Raw genomic sequence first — 20,887 nt, forward strand, 5'->3', positions numbered from 1 at the left:
GTCAAAATAGAGACCGATCAATGTTACCCCAAGGCATCAAATTCTAAACAAAGACGAAATCGATTTTTAAATCAAATTTAAAGTAATCTAATATATTTCTGCAAACATGTTTCACGTTCATAGGAGTCCAGTATTGGTTTTAAAAATATGAAATATACCACATTCCCATCAACAGAAAAAAATAATCGAGAAAAACTGAAAAAAGTTATCAATCTTACTCCGTTTTGCGAAATTGTTAAATTATTTCTAAAAGTCTTGTGGCTTTTCAGTGTGATTGGTTTTGTAAACGGATGAATGCTGAAATGATAATACAGATAACGGCAACGTTATTGATCGAATAATAGGTAAACTAATATCAGTGTGGAACTCAACACTTTTAAGAATTATATTTTTTCAAATACAAAGAACAATTTGTGCGCTGATTGTTTTGTTTCTGGATAAAACTGCTATTGTGGATTTATAAAAAAAAATCAAATTTTTCCTCCAGTTTTTGAATTGAAAAAAATCTTTGTGCATGTCATAACAAGTTTTACTCATATTGGTGTCTCATCCTGAACACGGCAATTCTAAAAAAAAACTTTAACGGCTTATGTCTTTGTTCATAATGTTATAAATAATCTCATTTTAAAAGATTTATTGATCCCGATTTTTTAAGAGATGTCAAGAAGTCCCGCCTAGTTTTATTCTGATTTAATTTGTATTTAAAATGTAAAAAGCTAATGTTAACAATTGATTCATCGAATGTCATTGAACCGTTCTAATCCTGTTGAAGCTTTCATTCTTCTGACGGTTTCATCGCTTTATCATTGCATACTTGAAGGCGCTTTTGAATTGGGTGTGAATAGTTGAGCTTCATCTAAGCATCCCCCTTTCTTGTGCTTGTCATTCTCATGCAGCATCTGATCATAGATTTTATGCAATAACTTGTTTTTCGATTCTTTTAAGTGGAGTGGTAATGTTAAGCAAAGTTACCTCAGTTTCTAAGAAAATTAAAATTTTCTGAAAATACTTAAGAATTTAACCCTGCCTTCATTCTGCGGTTTGTCACTTTAAATTTAAGCTCGCGTTGAAGTCTTTTATGTTTATTCCTGAAAATGCCTGTTGAATATATCATAAAATCTCATTACAGCTTCGTCCATACCGTCAGATATTTGAACTTTAATGAAGAATAGATTTTCTTATCGATTTTGTGTTCACTTTTCCAATCGGACATTTCCCACATGAACTGATTGTAGCAAAATGAAGAGGGATTTAGGTATAATGCTTTTTTTTGTGGAAGACTTAAATGTATCTGATATATCAAGTTTGCAAGAATCTTTCTGGCATGTATCTGGCAGGGAAAATCTGGGCTATTTTATTTGAAATTCTTATGAATTCTTAACATTTGATTTTACCCAAATCCGGGCAATATCCGACCATGTATAAGCAAAACACAAAAATTATTCAATTTAAATTCAGTTTCAATTTATTCAATTTAAATTACTTGAAACAATTTTCGACACACATCCATGCGCGGACAAATGGGGGTGATCACCCCCTCTCTCCATGTGGGAAAAAAGCCGTTTAGATTTACACGAAAACGCTCGAACATTATAAACATTTTGAACCTTTCCTAGTCGGTATACCTTTGAATTTTTTAAATTTTCTACTTTGTAGGAATGTTTCCTAAACAAATGGCAGTCAAATTTTCTATTCGGGTGATCATTTTTCCGACGCTTCAGAATCGTAGGACTTCTACTGGCAGGTTAACTTTCTAACCTTTCTTTTAACATTGTTACTATTATGTAATGTTCAATGTCTTAAACCCATTTTTTTTTGCAGAAATTTACACAAACATTAGTTTTTTTTATTACACACCAATTAAGTTCTACGAATAATTTAATCTTTTAGGAAACTTTTTTTTTTCTTCAAGAAAATTCATAACTTTATGGGCTAAATAACTCAATATCAATACTTTTTCGGTTGCAATCATATTTTTTTATTTTTTTGTCATTTTCCAAACAAGGTTGCCGAAAAAAATTCTGTGTTTTCGACAAAAAAAAACTCAAATTCTGTGATTTGAACCTAAAATTCTGTGACGGTTTTCTGTGACGCTTTTTCTATGAAGTTCATAGAGAAATTATGTCAAACATCAACAAATTGGAAATTTTTGACAATTTCAATTGAAAAAAAAATCGATTTAAATTACCTTGTTTTGAAATTTTCATTAATTATAGTCAGAAATAAAAAGTTGAAAAAGGCAAAAAAAAAAATATTTTTAAACATCCCGAGACCCGAGATGCTCATTTGAGTAAGTTGAAATCATACTAACAGATTTATTTTTGTCTGAAAATTAATAAAGTACAATTTTCAAAATTAAATTGCTTATGGATTTCTAATCTGATAAAAATAAACAAATTGTCATTCCATATCCCTAACTAGATAAATAAACATAAATTCAACTTCAAACCAGTGAAAAAACATTTGTTTGCGTTTTACCTAAGACTAAGCCAGCCACAAAAAGATGTACAGAATTCTTCGAACAATTTTTTTTTTTAAATTGTCTATAACATTATTTCCATGCTGCTGAATTCTCTTTATCTTTATCATCAACATTTTTCCAGTCACAGTTTTAATTTTTCCTAATCACTTAAAAAATTTGGTCATATTTTTTGAAAATTTACTAAATCACCACCTCAAAGAACAATCTCTAGATCCGCGCCTGCAATAAGGAGGTTTACTTTAAATTAGGAAATACAAAAGTAGTGAAAATTTCCAAAACACAAAAGCCATAGCTCATATTTTTTTAAAGTTGTTCGATTTCTGCTACCCAACACGCTCTAGCTTTGATCTTTCAACTTATAATACTTCCATGTTTGACTAAGAATTCCACTTTTAATTTTCATAATTCATAGAAATGCCAAACATAAAATCGGAGAATTTTCAAACTGTTTCAAAAGATTATGGCAACATGAAATCGAATATAAAATCAGATTTTGTCTATCACTTCAATATTTGGTGCAATAAAATTTTAAATTTATTAGTTTTTACATAATTCCAAATGAAAAACTTATGAACCTAAATTACAACTAAATTTTGATTATAAATCTTTTAAAAAATTTTGTCAAGAAGGATCGAGATTTGGTTTAAATTTTCTAATTTCAGAGCTACAAAGCTTTAGAATAAAGTTACCAGAATAATTTGACTAAAAACCTGGCAAAATCAGAGCAGTGTATTTTAAACTCCAAAACTGAGCAATGTTCGGACAAGTTTGAAAAAAAAAACACATAAATTATTGATTGAGTATCAATCATAAATTAAATCATTGTATTTTAATAAAAACACATGAGCCGGTTTTAAGATGAATTTTAGGCTCCATAAAATCTGATATAGTAATAAAACCAATATACCTCACTTTTTAAAAAGGAAGCGACACAAAAACGGATTTCTAAACAAGCTAAAGACTATAGTGATTTGTTTTAAATTTTTTGACAGATTTTGCAAAAAAAAGTGAAAAAATCCGGGTAAAAACCAAACATTTTTCATCAAAATCTGAGCAACAAGGCCGGACCGAACCGTTCTAGAAGCTTCTATGAAAGAAAAAAAAAATTAATTCAATACATTTTTAGAAAATTCAATTGAAAATGATCTAACTATTTCTGATGTCACAAAAAGGCGGTTTAATTGTTTTATATTAAAGATTTAAATTTAGACTGCAAAACGTATTGTTTTCAAAAATAGCTTAGATTTATCTTTGAAATTTGGTATAATTCCTGTATTCCAGTTGTTAAATGTAATCAAAAAGAAATCTTATGAAACTTTTTCTCAGAAGTCAAAATCACTCGGAGTTATCGATAAAATTAATCATTTTATAAAAATCTTTATGATCAATGATTTTGTAATATTTTACAATTTTTTCAAAAAAAAAAAAATACACAAATATTTTAACATCCCCAAAGCAGTCAAATCAGCTTTTAAATTTCTGGTACCAAAGTGATTTTTGTTGCCTTTTGCTATCAGTAATTGATCCTAAATTTCATTTTTTTTTAATTACTCAAAAACCGTTTCTAAATCTAGGGAATATTATGCCCCCAAAAAATAAACAAATTCCCCATTCTATTCAAACCCTTTTTGTAGCAAATTTGTTACTATTCTAAACAAATGATTAAAATTTCATTTCGATCGTTTTAAATTAAAAAAAAGGATAAAAATTAAGATATTTAAATATTTCAGAATTGAATTAAGATTTAAAATAGAATTTATGGACCACAATTCGCAATGAGAAATGAATTCAGAGTTAATTAATTCACGATATTTTCGATTCACTATCCTTGAAAATATAACAAATAATTTAAAAAAAAAATCAGAGTTTCAAAATAAGTTTCAAGTTTAAATTCTAGAATCAAAAACTTATCTCAAAAATGTGTTTTTCAAACGTATAGTTGCAACAATAGATATAAATTTCTTTGTGACTATCTTCACAGTAAAATTTTTTGACTATTACGTGTCACTGAAAACTGCAACCTTTGAAATATATCACCAATAATTAACAAAACCTGTAATTTTTTTGTAATTTGACTGTTACGTGTCACTGAAACTGCAACCTTTAAAATAAATCAAACTGTAATTAACAAAACTTGTAATTTTAAATTGTTTTCCTTTAAAGTTAACGAAGATTCATTTATTATTTCAGCAAATGTCCTGTAAAAAAGTTGTACACTAAAAATTAAATGTCACCTAACCATGTTTTCGACCTGTAAAATTACGGTAAATGTCCTGCTCCTTTTTGTTACAGGACATTTGCGTAATTTTACAGGAAATAATTTTTGCTGTGTTGCACTGATATCAGCCTATGTCTGTGTTGCTTGGCCTTCGAATTTCTTCTACACAGCAAAAATTATTTCTTGTAAAATTACGCAAATGTCCTGTAACAAAAAGGAGGGTTACAGGTCGAAAAAAAAAATTACGTGGTATTTAATTGTTAGTGTACAACTTTTTTACAGGATATTTGCTGTAATAATAAATGAATCTTCGTTAACTTTAAGGAAAACAATTTAAAATTACAAGTTTTGTTAATTACAATTTGATTTATTTTAAAGGTTGCAGTTTCAGTGACACGTAATAGTCAAAAATTTTTCGGTGTATTTAGGACTTCCACGGCCGATGGTTCGTCGAGGGAAGTCATCCAACCTTCAGAGACCTACAATGGTTGGCAATCCACTCCGCTTGCAATAGTCTCTTCAGATTATCCCCAGATGCATTCCCTCTGAAATATTTATTATATATTGTTATTAATAATGAATGAAACACATCTTACCTGTCGGCAACTTTTGGGATTCGAACCCAAAAGTTTTCTTGCCGATACCGGGAATCGAACCCAGCACGCCTGGGTTACCAGACTCGCGCCAGCCTATCCACTAGACCACCTCAGCGTTTAGTTTCTTAATATATTGTTCTATTCAACAAAAAATGTCGTTATTATTTATGAAATGAAATTTATTACGAGAGATTTCTTAATGAGCTCATAAGTAAATTTTACATACATTACAGGAAAATCACCTTTTTATCAGTGTTTCTCGCATGGGAAATTTTAGATTTTCAGATTGAAGTTTAATTAAAGATTCGATATTCTTAGTTCAAATAAAAATGGGATGAAAAACGGAAGGTAAAAGATCTCCTTTTAAATAATTTGGTGGCTTATTATTCAAATATGCAACAAGTTTTTTTCCAATATTTTTTTTGAGATAACTTTACTTAAAAGGTAAAACATGCACTAAAAAAAAGCATTTTTTAAACAAAACTGTAGAACATATGAATATTTGAACGTGTAAATCTCGTGTTATTTTAGATTCTGATTAAAAAGGTACAGAAGTTTCCTATTTATTTATTTTCCTCGGTTCCGTAAAATACAGGAATTTTGTACAAACTTTAAGGAAATGTTCAACTAAACTGGATTAAAGATATCATTTAAAGCATAAGTCAGTTCAGACTGCAAGTCTTCAACAAAGTTGTGAAATAAATTAATATCTTCAAAATAAAAGACTTTTTCTAGTCATTTCAGGAAAACAAAATATGTCATCTTTTCGAATTGCAAATTTGAAACGATGTAGGTTAACTACGTGGATTTTTGTTATTTTATTGGTCACAAACTGAAATATTTCATTGTTATATCCATCCCTAGAAGGTAAAATTATTAAAATATTAGAAGGTTACATTTTTCCCTTTGAAAAATTTAGATTTTCGCGCAGCTTTAGGTTTTCCAAGTAAATTCAGTATTATGCAACTTCATTCATGTACCTAAATATGCAAGTACAATGAGTCGAAAATGGTATTGATGCGAGATGCCCACTTTGAATGCAAGCCTTTCAAAGACGAGGATCACCTGTGCTATAATGGGAAGGAGAGGGTTAAGAGTTAACATGATTTTTAACCATCTTCTCGGGAGAAGTCAAATTACTGTTTTTTTCATAAATAACTTTTCTCTTTACTACTCGATCACGTTTAAAAATAATTTTTTTTGAATGCCTGAAGACCGCATCACGACTGATGTTATAACAAAAAAAATATTGCGGTTCAAAGTTTGCATTAAATTCTTAGGGAATAGCAAATGTATGGTATAAGTTTGAATAAGTTAAGGCAGCCTTTTTTTCAACTTGTGATCATTTTCATCACAAATCAGTAATTTTAAAACTTAAATATAAGAATTGAAAATTTAAGAACAAAAGTTTTCCTCATCTAAAAATTAATTTGTATTAACCCTCTAGTGCCCAAACCCGCAGTAAGACGAGGTTTACTTTACTCGGCATAAAACCAAAGCCAATCATTATTTTTACTTACTTTTACTTTTACGCAGAATGTTCCAATCAATACTAATGAAAAATGTCTGACAAGCAGTTGTCAAAAGCTACAGCTAGGAGTGTGAAAACTGGAATTGTGCCTATTTTTTCAAAGAAAAAATCGATTTGGAAGCCTCAAATTTCCTTGTTCCAAGTGTTTTCGTTCTAAAACATGATTCGCAGTTAGGTCTAAGAACTACCGCAGAAACAAATTATCTTGACAAAGGTAGAATAGATGGAATATTGCAGAATCATAATATATAGCCATTAGTCAGTCTTAACATGTTTTTAAAATTAGGAGAAAAATGGTTGAAGTGTATAAAAACTACATCCGAAAAAGTGCTCAAAGTCAAGTTCTTTAGCTTTTGAGTTATTGCAATTAAAAATCGTCAAAAAAAACTGTTACACTTTATGAAGTGATTAATCACCGTATTTTATCTTTGTTACAAAATTTATAGGCCTTATAGGTAAAAAGTGATGTTCTTTTTAGTAAGAACATTTTAAGATCATGAAATTTTATAGTCGGATAGAAAGGTAGAATAGAAGAAAAAAGAATTTATTTAGAAGCACTTAGAAGCAGCCCGTGGCGTAGAGGATAGCCTTCAAGTCTTCTAAGCCAACGGTCATGAGATCGGATCCCGGTCACGGCATTAAATTGTACACATTATATGGGATGTTGGTTTTAGCATTTGTAAGGTGCTAGCCATCATTACCTCAGAAATTGAACGGTTAGAGTTAAGTAAAAAGAAATCTCTTCGAAGAAACATCTAGTTTCATTGAGATCCTGTGTGTGTTTGTGATAGTTTTTTTTTAAGATGCAGATAGATAGGTTTGACCCACAAACAGAAACTTGCAATGCATTCGAACCGAATTTCTTTTTTCCGAAAATACCGATTTTCAAAGGAAATAATTGTTGTATTATTGGTGTGCATTAATCACCCAAGTTTTGTGCAATCAAAAATCATCTCACTGGCATTCTGTGTGCTGGTTGCTTGATAAATACCGAAATTATTTGAAACCTCTCTCATAGTGCATGGAATAAGAAACTTTTTACACTTCAATTTCTACATTTTATTTGACTATACACAATTGCTAAAATTCAGTTCTTCACTCATACATGCATTCAATTTGGTAGTTGTTCCAAGTTTTCAGACATTAGTGCAGGATAATTCTTTTCACGATTTCGATTCCCTTAGGATGGTGGGCGATGGGTGCAGGTGCTGGAGCAACTGGGTATGGGGCAGGTGGAGAAGCATACACAATGGGTGCTGGTGCAACTGGGACCGGTGCTGGAGCTGGAGCTGCAATTGGGGCCGGGGCAGGGGCAGGAGCAGGCTCGTGAACTGGAGCGGCTACATACACAACTTGGGCTGGCACATGGACTGGGGCTGGTGGTGGGGGTGGTGGTGGAGGTGGAGCCGGAGCTGCAACTCGGTGTTCCCTGACTAGGTAGACAATTCGGGCGACTGTAAAGTGATAAAAAAATAGATTTTGAATTTTGAAAGAAATCTTAAGCTTAGCCGGGTTCTCTAAAGCTAAATCCAGGTTTTGAGCTTCGATATTCTAAAGAAGTCTCCAATCAGGAGAATCCTGACCAAATAATCCCGCAGTACCTTGAGGTTGTGGTGGGGGTGGTGGTGGAGGAGGAGCACTGTAGTGAACCGGAGCCGGAACTGCCTGGTAGTAAACGGGTTCGACATGAACTGGTGGTGGTCCAGAATCTCCTTCGCCATGCAGAAGTCCCAGAAGCTTCAGTTTCGCCTTCAACAGGGTTGGCTCAACGGCCACAGCCGAAATCAGCACCAGAAGACACACGTACTGCAAAATATAATATGCTTTTTATTGCACTTGATTTCCAAGCAAGGAACACTCAACCCATTTCATACCTTCAACATCACTAAGCCAAAATTTCCCCGCTGATAGCTAACTAGAACACTTCCACGATCGCTTTCCTTCTGATACTTCGACAAAAACTCGAAACCTTATATATGGAAATCCTAATCGACCGAAAACACTGGAAAACTTTCGAGTTGATCATCCAATTCGAAAAATTTCTAACCCACCAACGAATATTACAGGTGTTGTTCTGAACCAGCGGGAAGAGAACTTGAAAAACTCGTTTCAGCTTAAATGTGCCAATATCTTGGAATCAAAATCAGAACCAAACCTAATCCAAAAAAGCATCCAAAAGTCGATCCAAAAAATATATGCAACCGGCACTCGTCTAGAGATCTTCCGAAAATTTGCTGCTTAGTTACATTCATGAACGAGTGGAAGCACTTTTCATTGCCAAGGTGCTGCCAAACTTCCTCGGCGGTCGAAAGAAGAGACTTGTCTGCCGCCAATTATGCTCGTTGGGTCCGGGTTAATAAATATTCAACATAGGTGCGTTACCAGCAGACGGAATCTTCACAGAGCCTGCCTTTGTGAAAATCACAACTATGTGTTGACTAGGACGAGGAACAGTGGGTCAAACTACAGAAATATCGGGTGTTGTCTATTAGCGCTGTTAAGTAGATGCTAGACCCTTTCTCATTACTTTTTTAACTTTATCACAATATTTCAAAAATAAAATTTGTATGTAAATTGTAAGTTGTATCGAATTGTGATATTCGGCGAACGGCCGAATACCGAATTTTGGCCTTTTCAACTATTCGGCCAAACGTATATGCGGCCGAATATTCGGTCGAGTTTTGAATAAAAATGCTAAAGCTATTGTTTCAATTTCCTTCTATTTCTTCCATCTTAATGTCCCTCATCCTTTTGAGACGATTATTTTCAACCAGTGATTTTTTTCAAGAAGTGGTCTCTCTAGTTTTTAAAATGTAACTGAATCAAATGAACCGAAAAGACATCAAATGACTTGTCGTTTCTAGGACGTGAATCATCAAAGAGGTTGGCTTCCTGTGAAATATGGTACAAAACACGTCAAAACAGGTGCAAAACATTTCGATATTGCTTATTTGAATTAGATAAAATTAGAATTTGAGCAAGACACCCCCAAAATAGTTGTTTAAAAGAACGATGATCTTTATCCTAAAACACACCATACTTTCTACCATACGGTCGGGCTATTCAAGGTGATTTTTGGAAAAATTGTAAAAAGGGGTAATCTGAAAAAAATCCTAACCAAAAACAAAATAAAAAGGAATGTGAAATTTCAAGTTTTCATTGAATCACAGCAGCAGGAATCTAAGGATTGAACAAAAATTTAGGTTCATTTTAAATTTTTCAAAATCTTAAAATTTTCAGAAAAAAAATTAGTTTTGATTTTCTTTTCTGAAATCGGCACTGCAGTCTATTTTCGAATTTTATTTCAAATAATGATGAAATAAAATAATCATCTTTTCGAAAATAGACTGCAGTGCCAATTTCAGAAAAGAAAATAGCACATCAACAAAAACCAGTCAAAATCTGAACAACATAAAAAATTTAGTTTTTTAGTTGATTTAGCAAAAAATTTGAACAAACCAGGGCTAAATCCAAGAAGTTTTTTAATAATATTCCGGCATCCCGGCCAGATTTGATTTATTTCTAGTTCTTTATAGGATTTATGGGCAAGCCTGGATATATCAAACCTGCCATGAACGATAATCAAAGTATAGAACATATCTACAGCGAAAGATACATGGTTACACCTAAGATGTTTTACTGAAAGCATAAGTTTTTAATGATTGTGTAGCTTTTTTTTGGATATTTAATAAATTATCCAAAATCATGTTATTGTACATATTTTATTATATATGTTATTGTATATATTTTAAACATGTATATATTCGGCCTATTCGGCCGAATACTTAGCTTAACTATTCGGTGAGCCGAATATTCGGCCTAACGGTTTTCAGGCGATAATTCGAATATTCGGTACATCTCTACTAAATATGTACAAGACCCAAGGTGTTCGACCTATTCATTCCAAATTTCCTGTAAAATTACGCAAATGTCCTGTAACAAAAAGGAGCAGGACATTTCTCGTAATTTTTTTTAATTAGGTCGAAAACATGATTACGTGACATTTAATTTTTAGTGTACAACTTTTTTACAGGACATTTGCTGTAATAATAAATGAACTTTCAAGGAAACAATTTAAAATTACAGGTTCTGTTAATTACAGGTGATTTATTTTAAAGGTTGCAGTTTTCAGTGACACGTAATAGTCAATTTTTTTTTCTCTGTAGCACAGTTTTTTTCTTTCAACAAGAATAAATTATTTTAAAATTTTGTGAAAAATTTCAAAATCTGCAACATTTGTCATGTTGAATTTGTTGAAGTTATTTTAAATTTACGATAGATAAGCATTCCACATTTTTTAATTTGAGATTAAATTAAAGTACAAAAAGTAACAACACAATTGAAAATACTGTGCCCGTGATATATGTAGCTCAAATGGCAAGTTATTTAGTTGACTCCTGAGCCGATGTTAGCGATTTAGAGCCCAAGAGTAAACATCAAACATACTTGTTTCGGAAAAGTTTTTCAATAACTGTCCGCCAATTGCAACGTTGATATGAAAGTCGCGAATGCCAAGAGGATTATAAAACGATTTCCGTAGTCCGGGGTAAGATTGATTACTTTTTTTCAATATTTTTCTATTATTCCTTCTGTTAAGGGGAATGTGGCATGTTTCATTTTTAAAAAACCAGTTCTGGACTCCTATGTACGTAAAACATGGTTGCAGAAATTTATTAAACTGTTTTAAATTTGATTTAAAAATCGATTTCTTCTCTGTTTAGAATTTGATGCTTTGAGGTAGCATTGATTATTCTGTATTTTGGCGGTTTTAACGAGTTTTCTTGATCATAAAGGACACAAAACATCTTCATAATTTTAACAAACGCAAGTTTATCAATTTTACTTTGCTTCTAACGTTTTCTGTTAAATACATTTAGAATCGAAAAAAAACAATGGTGCTGCATACATTTAGGGGCAAAAATTATAACACTTGCTTAATAGGTTTAGCTTCACAATACAAATGCAAGTTTATGTACTTTCACATATTATTCTAGGCCCTCCCATTATTTCCATTTTCATTTATTCTTCAAAGGTAACCATTTGATAGGATTCCTATCCATTTGTCCAATATGGGCTCACTCTTGGAAAATGTCCTTATATTTTAAATATCAGAAATTTATCATTAAATGACTATAAAAATTGCACCTCTACTGTACTTACACAAAGAAAAAAAAGTTGTTCTTTCACATTCAACAACCCGTTTGCTTCTAAATGGTTTTTGGTATCATCGAAAGAGCTGTTTGCTTGCGAGCCTTGGAAAAAATACATATTTTAAGCTTTTGATATTATATTTTTACTAACAGTAAAAAGTTCGAATTCAAACCAAATTTTGCTTATTTGATACTCAATTAATAGGCTTACAAACGTAGAAAAGTTTTCGAAAATTCATACTATGACCTGAGTTATGGATGATAATGTGTAAAAATTTATTGTTGGTCAAAGTTACCCCGGTGATCAAAGTTACCCTGTTTTACGGTATACTCAAAATAATAGCATCTTTCGTGAAAGTGGGGTATCATGGGCCATGGGCATGGTCGTAATAAGGGGGGGGGGGCAACTGCACCGAGCCGGCCGACTCAAGTGGCCACTTGAAGAAAAAAGTTTATTTTAATCATAATGCCTTAAGTTCGAGAAACCTAGGAATTCGAATTGAACTTCAACAGCTAAAAGGCCCCCTGATTAAATATCTCGAATAGTTTCACTCTAATATCAGTTGTGAGGGTCTCCTACAGTGAGGGTTTTAGATTTTTTTTTATCGAATTTATACGGGTTGAGCAGATCAGGACCATTTTTAGTTTTAATCCTGGCAAAACCTAGGCAATTGATTTCATTTTTTTTATCTCAAAAGCCCGATAAGTCTAAGCAGAATCCAGTGCAGTGATTATTTGTAAACAAAAATCAAGAGGAATGTGAGGCAAATCACCTTAAATAAATTGAAGTAGTTCGCTTAAAAAAGTTGAGAGTTAGTTTGTAATGTCTGGATTTTAATTTAATATAATGGATAATTAAATCAATAAGTTTTATTATGATATTTTTGCATGTAGCACTTCAATAACTTGTGATAATTTCAAAACGTTGATTTGATAATTTGATAATTTATTAGAAACCATTGAACAATCCAAAGTTGTATTTGATGCCAATGTCATTTATGAAAAATGGCTTGTGGATGATATCTGTTCCTTATATGAAATTCCTCGGTACATATCAATTTTCTCGTGCCGCAATCAATCAAATGGTGGGTTGGCCATGTATGTAAAAAATAAAAGAATTTTAAATTTGGCTTTTTTCGGTCTTGGATTTAGATCAAACAACTATTATTTTTGAAATACCCGACGTTTCGACCAGTTTTGATGGTCTTTTTCAAGGGAACTAGAAGTTTCATTACAGAAATTGTGTTATGAGCGTAGTTAAATATTTACAAAAAGTAGTGTACATCAGAAAAACTTACATAAATTCTCATTGGCCAATTACAACAAAACACTGCTTATACTAAATAACAGTCTGCATAGACATTTATAGAATCAGTACAAAAATAAACATTCACTTCATTACAAGCTCAGCTAAAGCAGTAGACAAAGGCACGAAACTGATCTGACGGGGTGGTACGAGACAAGTGATGAGTTTTAATCTTATCACTCGTTTTCATATTTAATTTTTTATAGAACTGATGATCCTGATCATTCCTCTTTCTCGTTGGATTGCCGAAAAACAGCTGAAGCCTTTAAAGGGCTTGAAGATAAGTATCCTTTCAATCAAAAATGTATTAAATTGATTCTAAAGTAAAATAGCTTAACTCTATATGAGGGGATTAGTGGGGGGTTGGACAGGATATCGAGCGATCCGAAAACTGATATACAATGGATTGTGGGTTCAAGCCAGCCGGAGTATCTCGGCAATTTTAGAATCATGACTAGGTTACCTAGGTGCCTTTTCAGAATTCTTTATTTGTTTCGAACAGTTGGAAAGGAGTAAGATGAGTCAAACCTGTCCGAAGCCAGTGGTAACGGACCCCTTGGTAGTGTTGCAATTATTGTTGATGAGTTAAGCATGAACAATACTTGAATGTACGATTGAGACTTCCCGTACCGCCTCGGGTCGAAAGACCTATCAGCCACTGGTGGGTCAAACATACATACATACATACAATTGATGATCCTGATCATTCTGATCAGGATATCATGTATGTATGTATGATGGTTATCCACCATGAGTGCTCGGATTCACTGAGGTTTCTGCCTAAGTACGTGCGCATTAGAGTGCCCCAAATGACCCCACTTTTGAAAAAGTTATGCGTTGCAGGCTAAAATTTATCCTAGGCCTAGTAATCTCAGGCAAAAATTGGTCCAGATCGGATCACAGGAATGGGTCGCTCAACGAGCCTTAAGTTTGTATGAAATTTAGATAATTTTTTTTTTCGAGAGGAACATGAAAATCTAGTTTTCATGTATAATTTTGGTCTTTTTCTACCATAAGCATACCATAAAAAATCTTTTATTCAAAGACTGCATTTCGATTCGAGTTAAGATAAAAAAAAATTGTTAAGCTGCGAAATTGGGCTATCTTTTTTAAGGGTGATATTCATCACTTCAAACGAGACACTGCTTCGAACATTTTGACGCAGCATTAACAGTGATGAATATCACCCGGAAAAATCGCAGCCCATTTTTGAAGCCTGATTACTTTTTTATCATAACTTGAATCGAAATGCAGTTTTCGGAATTTTTTTTTTGTCATAGTTAAGGCTTTAAAAAAATGTATTCAAAAGACGTCGACCGAAGTGAAACAAAGTTATTGATGAAAAACTGGATTTTCCTGTTTCTTTCGAACAAAATGTACCAAAATCCCATAAAAACTTCAGGCTCGTCGAGCGACTCCTTCCCGTGATTCGATCTGGCCCAAATTTGGCATGAGATGTTGTACTAGGTCTGGGATAAAGTTTATCCCGCAGAGCATAACATTTCACAAATTTTCCAAACAAATTTGGGGCAGTCTAGTGCTCATGCATACTTAGATAATCAAGTTCAACAAATCTTCAATGCAACGCGTACACCATAACCGGACCCCATGGCTTCGTATGAACTGTTATGGAGTGAATGTAATGCGTGTGTTGATTTAAGTATATTTTGGAAGAACGAGTCAATCTGGTGGGCTAGTTTACTACAGGTATTCCGGCTTCCGTGTATATTGTTCATGGCTAGCTGGCAACTGATTGAATATTCTTATTATATAGCTAGTTATGAAAGGAACACATCTTGACTGTCGGCCACTTATGTGATTTGAACTCTAAAGTTTTCTTGCCAATACCTGGAATCCCACCCATACCATACCGCCTGGCATACCAAAACCAGACTCACGCCATCCTATCCGCTGGACCACATCGGCGCTCAAAATCCTGATTGGGATATCATAGCTCGTTGAATTTGCAAATTGATCGCTTAACGGACACTTCATAAAAAGATTAAGCGTATTTAAAAAAAATGATACATTTAAATATTGAAAAAATATTTCATCGCAATATTCTAAAAATTATATTCACCCAATGCTGTTAACGAACGATGCATGCAATTTTATTATGAATTGCGAGAACTTCAAAATGTTCTTGAACGTTTCAATTTAAATTTTGAATTTAAATGATCCACATTGAGCAAAAGATTAGAGCCACAGGTATTCTCATTTATGGGAATAAGATTTTTGAAGAGCTCTGTAGTCATTGGCTGAGCAGCTTTGAAAATGCTCTTTGACATGAATATAATTCATATGAAATATTTTCAATATGTTTTCAACGCATGCTGAAATTTCATAAATTCTTATAAAGAATTATCTTCGATAAAAGTATTGAAATTAAAGATTTCGACTAACTGTGCCAAGTGGCAGGTGGGGTCGATGATTCGGTTATATTCATCTCCCGTCGAAACCGGTTGTTGAGAAAGTCTGATGCTGCTTATGTTGTTTGCCGAAGACGATTTGTGGATATTGTCATTCGTTACATTTTTTGGCAAACGCCCAACGCAGAAAACCGGTTCGAGATTGGTCTATCCCGCTAGAAATAGAAGTGTCTTTTCTGATTGATAAAATGCAAAAAAAGGGTTAACTTTGCACTTAAATGATTCACCACATCGTTATTTTCGTTTTGTTAAAGCTAGTTTACTTTCTTCCAGTTATGAGATGCACTTTGATAAACCACAGATAAAATCACACAATTTGCTGACAGTAATTTCTATTTCTTTTCATCGGTCTTCGAGAAGAAAGATAAGCATTCTCCGTATGTACCCACACACACGGTCGTTGATAAATATTTTAAATTTCTAATGAGTCAAAAGCCTATCGTTTAAAAATGCGTATACCTGCGTTTTGGATCATCACCGTCCATGCGTGCCGTCTGATCTACGGATGCCGCAGATGTTCCGGAAATGTCATTGAGCGCGTATCGAACATTATGTTGATTATGTCAACTTGCTAGTCTAGCTCTAGGCCACTAATGCGGTTCAACATTTGCAGAAGGGCACACCTTGGCAGTGATATTGAATCCCATAACGAGGGGCCGATATATGCAAGATGCTTCGTTTATTGATTTTTTTTGCTCTTCCGTGAACTGGAAACGTTCTATCGATGAGGTTGATCTCTCTTCTATTAGATTAGGCATATGTTAGTAGGGTTTTAAATTGAAAAATCACCACCAAAGGTTAATTGATTTTCCGTAGCATGCATCCGTCACTTGTTTGATATGACTTAAAGTAGGGTTCAATTGACAATAGCTGCAAGATTCTATTGAGAGCAATAAACAATGGTCACGCGAGTTTCATTAATAAAACTAGCTTGTTACGGCAATGACTTTGCATTTGTTATCGATCTTTTGAGTAGAATAGAATTCAGTTGATTATTATGTGTACTGTAACGGTAAGTGTTAGAAGTAATTTATTCCCCATTCTCCAATCAGTGACTAATAAAAAAAATTCTACAGCAAACCTTTTTCCTGATCCTTTCGCTAGGATTGGTCCTGGGATACCCGCAAGCGGAAATCGCTGATGTCGATTTTCAAACCGAACAAGTTAATCCCCGAGAGCAGCCGAGTGAGGAAGTGATTCCGGAAATTTTCAACATTCCACCGGATAAGGAAGTTGGTGATCTGCTGAAGAATATACCTCCACCCCTGAGGGATCAAAAACCCATGGCATCGGAGAAGTTACTTCGGCCGGGACGATCGTACTATTATTATTATCCGTGGACTTATTACTATCCCAGATATCGCTGGAGTCCTTATTATAATTACTACAATTACTACTGGTGGTGGTAGTTGATTCTAAAGAGATATCGTTTAGGCACTTTGTAAGCTGTTCACAAATTGAAGGATAATTGGAGCTCGATAAATTGTTCTCGCACAGTGTTTTTGCACATTTCCTGCCGCAAGACTCCGCTGATTCTTTTTCAAATATAAATTTAATACTTTATTTGGAATGTTATCGTGTTGATAAAAACAACGGAGGTATACGAAAAAAATTCGGATATCTCATGTTTATTTTGTTTGGGACAGAAAATTTTATTGTTTGTCATTAGTGGAATCGAAAAAAATAAAAAAATACATTTATGAACCGATAAAACAGTCTTGTGTTTCTAAAAGAGTATTTGTTTATTCCACTGGTTTAGTGCTAACCTGACACTGGGAAAAAAAATCATCGTTTAGTGTTAGTATTGCTACCTCACTCACTTACACGCTCTCTCGAAACTTTGGTAAGACTTTCAATGCATCTCCGCCCGTTGACAGTATCATATTTGTGAAAAGTATTGCAGCGCTTATATAGTTACACCACTTGAATCAGTATGAAATTGCCTTTCAGGTGAATATAAATTTATTGTGCAAATCTTACGTGAACAAACTTAAAAAATACAATCGAAGTTGCATTTGAGTGTTGAAAAATCTAAAAAATTGATAATTCATCCGAAATTTCAAAACACATCTACTTTAAAAAAAATTGTATGTATCGTATTTTGAAAGTCAAGAGAAGCGAAAACGTGCCTGATTACGTCAACTTTTCAACCCTTTTTTTAAAATTATATCTGGTGTGACTCAAAAAAATCTGACCAGGTCTGAGCAACCTTTTTCAACATCGGGTCATTTTCAAATGTTTTCGGAGGGCTGTACTCTAAATAATTTTTAACATTTAAGTAGAGCTTTACGATGTTTTTTGAAAACAATAAATTTGTGATGAAAATATAATGCAGGCATTAGAAAAAAAAACAGATTTTCGAATAGGGCATTTTTTTAAATACAAAGGTTCACTTAAAAGGTTTGAACAACTTTTTTAGAGAAAAAAGAACCTGTGATAGTGAGAGAAATATATTAGAACGATTTAACAAACTTCTCAGCTTGGAGCGTTATTGATATTCATAAAATTAAAATTCTTTTTTTTTCTGTACACACTTTCAAAATGTTTTTGATCATTTTATATTTAGTCATTGAAAACACGATTTTTTCAACAAACGGTTTCTAATGAGATCTTTACGTTGTTGCAAGATGAGCAAGGTTTTCAAAATCACAGAAAAATTCTGATTACTCAGATATTTCAGAGCTACAGTTTACATTCTTGATTCTAGAAAACTTTTACAGATTTCATGGATTTTGTACTGGAAAAGCTTTTCAAAGCTGATCCATGATAATCTTAAGACTTTGGTAATGTTGATTGCTTATTTTCAAGTAAAATGACTCAATTTTCAATGTTTGACCTGGTTTTCTATGAAATTTCTGAAAACAGCATTATTTATTATAGTCGAAAACGTTGAATCACAGAACTACAGATACTAAGTCTATGATCATTTAGAATCTGGGCAGTAACAAACGTGTGTATTTAAAAAACTATTCATTTGATCGAAAAAATGTCTATAGAGGAAATGAAGGTGTTAATATGACATATAATGTAAAAATATAAAAAAAAATATCAATAATTTCAAGAAATACTCTAACTTTTATATAAAATCTCTTTTTTATCTTTGCACACTGTTTCAGTCATGTATTGTTTTATTTTTCTTTTTACCACAGAAGCAAAACCTTTGCAAAACCATGATATTTAACACAAACTCACCTGGAAAAAGCAATTGGAATCTGGTTGGAACTTTTCCATGAGTAGGCATCTTGAAGAATTTGATCTCTTGAATCCGGTTTTAACATAAATTGTTTTATCCAACAGAACACATCTGTCCCATTGCGTAAAAACCGGATGCACAGATTGCGATCTTTGGAACTGATCATTATTAGAAATTTACTTGGTGTCTACTAGTCAGGCAACACTTTTTGCCTGCCGGAAATGGATTTTTTGCATTATTTGAGGAGTCTGCATTCAGTTATCCTCTATAACCATAGACTTTTTACCATATTTAAGATCAAGGGTTGCTCTCCGATGGTTGGTTTGAACTTCGTGTGGATCCTAGAGCGGCTCCTTATACTTCTTAACCATTTTCTCCGAAAAAAAATCAGAAAAAATCAACAGTTCATGAGCTTTCAAGTCAACAATAAAGAATTTTCGAGGCGCAAAATGCGTAAAAGGAGCATATTTGTGCAAAATTATTTTTACCATGTCTTTTTGCATCGTAAATATCTCAAACACATGTTAACTTAAAAATCTATCAAAAATAGGCAAGATAGTCCTCTTTATAACCAACACAGCGCTACTAAAGTTTTGCATTTCCGAGCTCTATTAACGTAGCTATAACCGAAATAATGTGCCCGAATACTAAATGATCATAGCCTTATTTTTTTTAAAAAATCAGAATTTTTCTGGAAGACTTTGGTGATGAGTATATGTATCTAGTCTTTATGATTAATATTTCCTGATTTCATTAAATATTTACGAACAAAAATCTTAGAATTTTTTTTTCAGTATTTGAGTGCAACCTCATTTCCAAATTTGAGGAACTAAATACAGTTTAAAAAAATATTGTGTGCAACTTTAAATTTGCTTGAAAAGATAAATTATTGACCTCACAAACAAGCTTAGAAATCCCTGTAATCATTTGTGTCTATAGCCAATTTTTTGTTGGTTCTCCCGACCTACTTTCATGTTTATCAATTTCAAAGTGGTATTAAAAAATTAAGAAAAAAATTAAATATTTACAAAAAGAAACTCTTATTTTTGAAATCTTTCTTTAAATTCTTAAATATTCTTTCTTAAAAAATACACAATTTCACCCATATAGCCGATAAAATAATTTCATAAAAAAAAGAAACTCTTATATTTCGATTTGCCCTCAAATAATACTGCATTTTCCAGTGAAATTCGAATGGAACGAATATTTTCCAAGTTTTTTGTTGAAAATCTGGGCAAGTCAGAATGAAACCGGAATATCTGGCAAGTTTAATTAAAGTACGGTTTTTACACCAATTTTTTACATTTTTTGTAATCATGATCTAAAAAAAATTAAAAAAAAATCCTTGTGGGCAACGTATAGTTTCCAACTTCAACTTTTTTTAAAGCATTCCGTAACTACTCTTCAGTATTTTTTCTGCTCCGTGTTATTTTTGATATTTTTTTCATAGACTTTGATCAACGGAAAACTTAAGTGTTGTATTTGGATATTGCGTGCAAAAAATATTTGAGTAACATCACAAGGTTTTTAAAATTATGGACTTTGTAAATTTTTTTTTGAGAAACAAGAGAGTAATAGCAGTTTTAAGCGAGGGGAGGCAAATTGACACTCAAGGTCGGATTTGGGAGTTTTTTTTGTCTGAGCTTTCAAGGTGCGCCCATAAAAAAGTAATGGTGCAAAATTAAAGGTTTTAAGAATTTATTGAGGGTTTATTGAGTTTTTTTTAATTTGGGTGCACCCGAATAAAGTTACAAGCCGCTAAACTATCAACACTTTTGACACTCAATAGACTTGTTTTTGACATATCTTACGCACACTTGCTTAGCGTGTACAGATGGAACTAGACAATTAACGTCTAAAACTATCGGTACAAAAAACGGGAAGGCGATCAACAAACATGGTCGTTTTTGAGGTTGATTGTCCCAAAACTGAAAAGTGGTGAAAAAACCTGCATAATATTACGAATACTACCAGCGGCAAAT

The 20,887-nt window shown here is 32.8% G+C and overlaps 2 protein-coding genes across 2 annotated transcripts; one reads left to right on the forward strand and one right to left on the reverse strand.

Annotated features, from left to right (window-relative positions):
- Window positions 1-7,901: 7,901 nt before the first annotated feature.
- Window positions 7,902-8,654, reverse strand: LOC129752565 (uncharacterized; the record flags this gene model as incomplete). Its single annotated transcript, XM_055748339.1, has 2 exons — window positions 7,902-8,281; window positions 8,429-8,654. Coding segments are annotated over 2 exons (537 nt in total), but the record flags the coding sequence as incomplete, so codon positions are not given.
- A 7,948-nt stretch (window positions 8,655-16,602) lies between these two features.
- On the forward strand, window positions 16,603-17,126 carry LOC129757537 (uncharacterized). The gene is made up of 2 exons (XM_055754806.1): window positions 16,603-16,724; window positions 16,789-17,126. Exons 1-2 carry the CDS (start codon window positions 16,710-16,712, stop codon window positions 17,119-17,121), a joined length of 348 nt encoding a protein of 115 aa, XP_055610781.1. The 5' UTR covers window positions 16,603-16,709; the 3' UTR covers window positions 17,122-17,126.
- The last annotated feature ends 3,761 nt before the right edge of the window (window positions 17,127-20,887 follow it).

Source organism: Uranotaenia lowii, chromosome 3, assembly GCF_029784155.1.
Source record: "Uranotaenia lowii strain MFRU-FL chromosome 3, ASM2978415v1, whole genome shotgun sequence".
NCBI classification, from domain to species: domain Eukaryota; kingdom Metazoa; phylum Arthropoda; class Insecta; order Diptera; family Culicidae; genus Uranotaenia; species Uranotaenia lowii.